At 36.0% G+C, this 5,522-nt stretch overlaps 1 protein-coding gene across 1 annotated transcript; it reads left to right on the forward strand.

Moving 5' to 3' along the window:
- The first annotated feature begins 408 nt into the window (after positions 1 to 408).
- On the forward strand, positions 409 to 2,143 carry LOC146391630 (uncharacterized). Its single transcript, XM_084918983.1, has 5 exons — positions 409 to 481; positions 645 to 989; positions 1,101 to 1,211; positions 1,297 to 1,331; positions 1,650 to 2,143. Exons 1-5 carry the CDS (start codon positions 439 to 441, stop codon positions 1,800 to 1,802), a joined length of 687 nt encoding a protein of 228 aa, XP_084775109.1. The 5' UTR covers positions 409 to 438; the 3' UTR covers positions 1,803 to 2,143.
- Positions 2,144 to 5,522: the final 3,379 nt, after the last annotated feature.

A 5,522-nucleotide genomic window follows, 5' to 3' on the forward strand; every position in this document is an offset into this window, starting at 1 on the left:
TTATTACTGACACGTGTGATACTGAGCATAAAAATGTAGAGTTAAACCTTTTCAAAGAGCTGCGTAACCACTAGCGCAAAGTCTTATTTAAAACATCTAATGGTAAAGACAACAAATATCTAATATATCAAAATGATACAGACTGACTGCTTTTGTGGATGTATTTTAAACTTGAAACTGTAAGACTAAGACTGAATTTTAAAATAAGTGATCTATTAAATATATCCTATTAACCAGCATTATCTGAAATGCTGTCAAACAATAAAATATTGATATTCTGTTCTTCCTAAAGCTGTAGGTTTGCACCATTTTCCTAAATCTGGTGGCACCGTCAGGCTGAGGAACGGTACATATAAAAGAGCAGCCCGCCTCTTTATGTAGAGATCACTTTTACTGGAGCACAGTTCAGTTAGCAACATTGCAGTGGTCATACACACAATGCTGAAATTTAAGTGGATTGCAGTTTTACTCTACACCTTCAGTAAGTAGACCTATCACTTTTTTTCCTCATACAAGAATTTAATTTTGTTGAGTAATCGAAGAGAACTGAATCTTGAGACACTGAATGGCCAGTGGAGTTCATAGGTATTGTTTGGTTGTTTGGTTTTGGTGGAGCTTGAAGTTTATTTTGTTGTTTGGTTCAGGTTGGATCTCTCCCATAGTCACACAGTTTTATGCTGTGGAGGTTCAGGCTGGTGAAGAAGTCACACTGGAGTGCTCCAACTTTAGCAGACATACTGGTCACATATCCTGGTTCAAAATGACCAACAGACCCAACGCGAGCAGAATCTCATCTATGGTCAGTGCTGAAAGAAATGCTTCTCTCCAAGATGGTCTTCAAGCTGGCAAATTTAACATGACGTCCAACGCCTCTGTGCTGTTTCTCAAGATCAAACACCTGGATTCATCTGACTCTGGCTTGTATTTCTGTGGAGAGTACAAAGATGAAAAGACGGTAATTTCAAGTGGAACATATTTAAAGGTGCAAGGTAAGAGTGTAATTATGTTTTCTGTCATTTAAATCTTGTCATTTTGCATTACTTTTTACAGTCATAGGCAGTATATTACACAAAGTTTTATTTAAATTGTCCATTTTGTAGATGTGTTTGATGGATTAACAAATGTGATGCCTGTGATCCTGGGCAGTTTAATTGTTCTCCTTCTACTGGTCATCATTGGTCTGGCTGTCCAAATCAGGAAATTTCACTCAGGTATTTATATGATTTGATTTCATTTAAATTACAAATACAAAAGCAGAAGCGAATTACTGACGGATGGATTGTTCCTGTCATTTAGCTCAAGATGATGGACAGAATCCACAACAGAGTGAGGTAATCTATTTAAGATTTATTCTCACCAAGCAAGATATTAAACTTAACTGCCTTGAACCCATTTAGGGTAACAGTTGGAGCCTGACCATACCAGGCTTGAATATGCACATTTTAAGGAATACAGGATGCTAACATCCAAATTAAGTCTCACATATTCATTTTGGCATTGCAGTTTTTCTGTCAAAAGCTCTTTCATTTTAATGATGAAAGTTCAGTAGCTGGACCCCAACAATAGATGGGTTCCCTGTGACCTTCTGGATGTTAAGAGGTTAACAAGTAATGTGCAGGATTAGTGACTTTGAACATTTTTATTTACAGAATGTGGACTCTGATGACATGAACTATGCAGCACTGAATTTCCATCCCAAAGCTAAAATCAGAAGGCCTGTACCACAGAGTGAGATGGACACAAATGTGGTGTATGCTTCTACGAAACACTTGAAAAACAACAGGAACATCAGCACAGAGTGAAAGCTGTCACACTGATCTCTCGTGAGGGATTTGCACCTTTAGTGTATGGACACATACACACACGCATATATTCAGTCCTGTTTTTTGAGTATTAAAATCTGATGAACTGAACGGATGAACATGAATATCTCAAGGATTATAATATATAACATATGATTATATTATATTATATTGTATTATAACTGTATAACACAATAATGATAATATTATTTACACTTTTCAAGCTTTATCTATCAAAAAGAAAGAAAGAGCAACCCAATTTTGGGCCATTTTCACAACTTTCTAGTTGTAACTGTAAGTGAGAAAATACCTTTTTTAGCACTATCTGAAAATTCAGTTTCTATTTGCATGTATATTATTATAATAATATATAATAATATTAATTTGTATAAATTTTTATTCTAAAGTATTATTCTAAGGTAATAAGGCAAAAGGTAAAATGAAATATATATTCTTTTTTAAACTAAAAAGATATTTCTACTAATTAAGCAAATAGCAAACTGAATTTGTTATAACCTAATTTCACACACACGACTTCTCTGAGAAATCAAGCATAACAAGCAACCACTGTTTCACACACTGTGGCGATCTTCAAACTTCATGTAAGAGATTTACTTCTCTGCAGCTTCTGTAAGTCCTGGAACTGAAATACCTAAAAAAATCACTGATTTTATTCATTATTCTTCTCTTCTTTTGCTAATTTTTTTTCTTTATTATCCAAAGAATTTATGTCTCTTGTTTGTTTCAGCCCAGGCAGTTCAGTTTGGTGAAGGATTCAAACTGCTCTACTGCAAACTTCTTCTCAGATATTCTGCCTTAAATACATAAACAGAAGCAGTCCTATTTGTCTGACCTACGAGCTCAGATTTTTTTAGCAACATTTATATATACACTCAACAAAGTATTCAAAGTATTAATGTGATAATGGCTGTAGTAAGTAATAAATTGGGCACATCATTTTTATCATTTAGGTGGAAATAAGAATCTTAACAAACAATGTAGAGATGTGAATAAATAGGTGACAGCATAGCAAACACAGACATTTGAAATAAATTAATGTTTATCTTTAAAGAAGACCTTTCATAAATCTCCTTACCATCTGTCACACATATACTGGTACATTTGTGTATGTTCATATTAAAGATGGCCAAAGTTTCAGATAATGAGGTCGTCTTATGTACGAATAACCCCCGTGAGTCATAAGTACAGACGGCTGACTGTTCAGAGATAAATTTAGTCGTTAAACCCTTGCATCAGTTTGATGTCACAGATATAACTAATCTCACCTACACAGGTCTGGTTGCGAGGACAAAAGTCGTCAAAATCTACTGTTTATGAAGGGCAGCCAATCAACAGAAAGCTAGCGTAAAAGGACAGTGAGGGCACCAGGAGGATTAGATGATGAGCTTAAATGCTCTCTTCTGAGAGCTATTAAGCTCTGTTGTTTAGTTGCATCTCATAAGGGGAAATCGTGTTTGACTCTTATGACTCAGCTCTTGATCTAGACTCTGATGATCATCAGGATGCAACACTTCATCTGCATGGAACAATTAAAACCAGGAGGCATGCAACAGGGGAGAAATAAGAAACTCGTGTTATCCATGCTGTGACAAGACAGCCTGAACACAACCAACTTTTTAAGATAGCGTTGATAGGTTGTGTCTGTCCCAAAAAAATAAGATCGCTTCTGTATTATGATTAAAAGTTAAGCTTGTAATAAATATGATGAACATGATATTGTTGTCTTTATTAATTTTGATGTTGAAGGACATAAGTCGGGACATTAAAGACTGTCAAGTGTTTCTTAAGCTGAGAGTTAGATGGAGGTTTGCAGCAGTCGAGGAGAGAGCGAGATATACATCATGAGCAACAGGAAACAATAACACAGTGTGGTCTGAGCAAATCTGACTTTGAGATCGTGAGGTCTGTCACATCAAATATCTGTCTCTTGTTTGTCTGTTGTTGTCTTGTTTGGGTTTTTTTCTGAATAAAAAAAATTTTGTTTCTCAGCAGAACCACCTGTCTTCAGTATGCTATGACAGAGCAGGTGTAACGCTGGTGTAATGAGTGTTTTTTGAGTTTGGACAACTTTTCTGATGCTGCAACACAAAATTTATAATAATAATATAATTATAATAATAATAAAAGTATAACAATCCAGGAAATGATGTATGCAATGTTTATTGTAGATTCATATCATTTATTGGAACATTTTCAATATAATTATCCGATAAATAATATAGCTGCGGATGCATATCCATGACGTTTGTGTCAGTGCAATGCACAGTCACAGTATATGAATGCAGCTAGTTAACAGAGCCAGCTAACGTTATGTGAGAAATAGCACACAGTGCTTTCTCACCTCAGATGCTAAAACCCCAACGTGGTGACCCACAGAATGCAAACGCTCAGGCGTTAAGATGGCAACTTTTTTTTTATAGTATATTATTTATCGGATAATTATATTGAAAATGTTCCAACAAGATGAACATCATGGACAAGTCGGGTTTAGTACTGTCACGTCAGGCCTAGCAGTCAGCTAGAAGCCAGAGCTGCCTACACTGACATACCTGTCAATCAAAGTGACCAAGTCCATCATTTTAAGCCTTAAGAATGTCTAAATGGATGAGGTAGTCTTGGGGAAATTACTCCTTTTAGACCCATATTTAAGAGGAGTTTTTAGCTCTTTACTAGTTGGTTTCATTTCCCAGCCCCAGAAATTGCTCTTTAATTACAACTTATATAGTTACTAGTTGTACAGATATCACCCTCTAGTGGTCACAGCAATTAAAACATATCTAAGATAGTGGTAAAAGATACAAAAAGTCTGTTTGGGGACCAGAATTGTTTCTTTTTTCCCTACAGTCATTATTTTTCATCCATTATTTATTTTCCACCATAAATGTAACTGCAGCTCAGGAATAAACCATTAATCTTTCAGATTAAACTCCTATTGAGATTTCTGTGTATAAATGAGCATTTATTGACCTTTTATCCAGTGTGTAACATTTTTGCTTTTGTAAGACATCTATTTTTTGCATATGACCTCACCTGTCCATTATTGCATTTACTCTGTGGTAACATTCACACCAGTGCGGTATTTCTATCTATATCTTGAATCAGGTCTTCAGCTGCCTGAGTCACAGCCACATACAGCAAGCCGCTGTATCTTTTGGTGGACTTCCTGTTGTTATTTAACCTGTCTATAAGTGTGAGATGTGGCGTGGCAGTTGCACAGCCTCAGATTATATTCTCCGGTCTGTACCAGGGTGATAGCCACAGCAAAGGTGCTGGTGCACAAGTACACAGTCTGCCTATAAGCTGCTGCTTCAAATAAGAAGCTATCTATATGCGGCTTCAGACTGCACAACCTTGGGAACCTTTACTGGCACACAATCTTTCAATGTATTTGATAAGTGGATTGCTCCAGGCATGTTTTTATTTGGTTTTTAGCTGTTTCCAAATCTGTCACATTTTGTGTGGGTCAAATAAAACAGGTCTAACAGACGTGAGTGAAGTGCCCTGCCCCCACCTTCTTCAAATCAAACAAAATTGATGTCAAACGTGCTGTGTGCTGACATTAAAAAGATGAACCTTTTGTGTGACTCCCCATTTACATGCAGAAATTGGAATATATCAGATATTCAAATTATTCAAACCAATGAAGTGTGTTCTAGTCTTTGTAATAAGATATTGCGATCAGTAGTATTGAATACTGGA

The sequence above is a fragment of the Perissodus microlepis genome, chromosome 3 (genome assembly GCF_051167445.1).
Source record: "Perissodus microlepis isolate ML-2025 ecotype Zambia chromosome 3, ASM5116744v1, whole genome shotgun sequence".
In the NCBI taxonomy this organism is placed as follows: Eukaryota; Metazoa; Chordata; class Actinopteri; order Cichliformes; family Cichlidae; genus Perissodus; species Perissodus microlepis.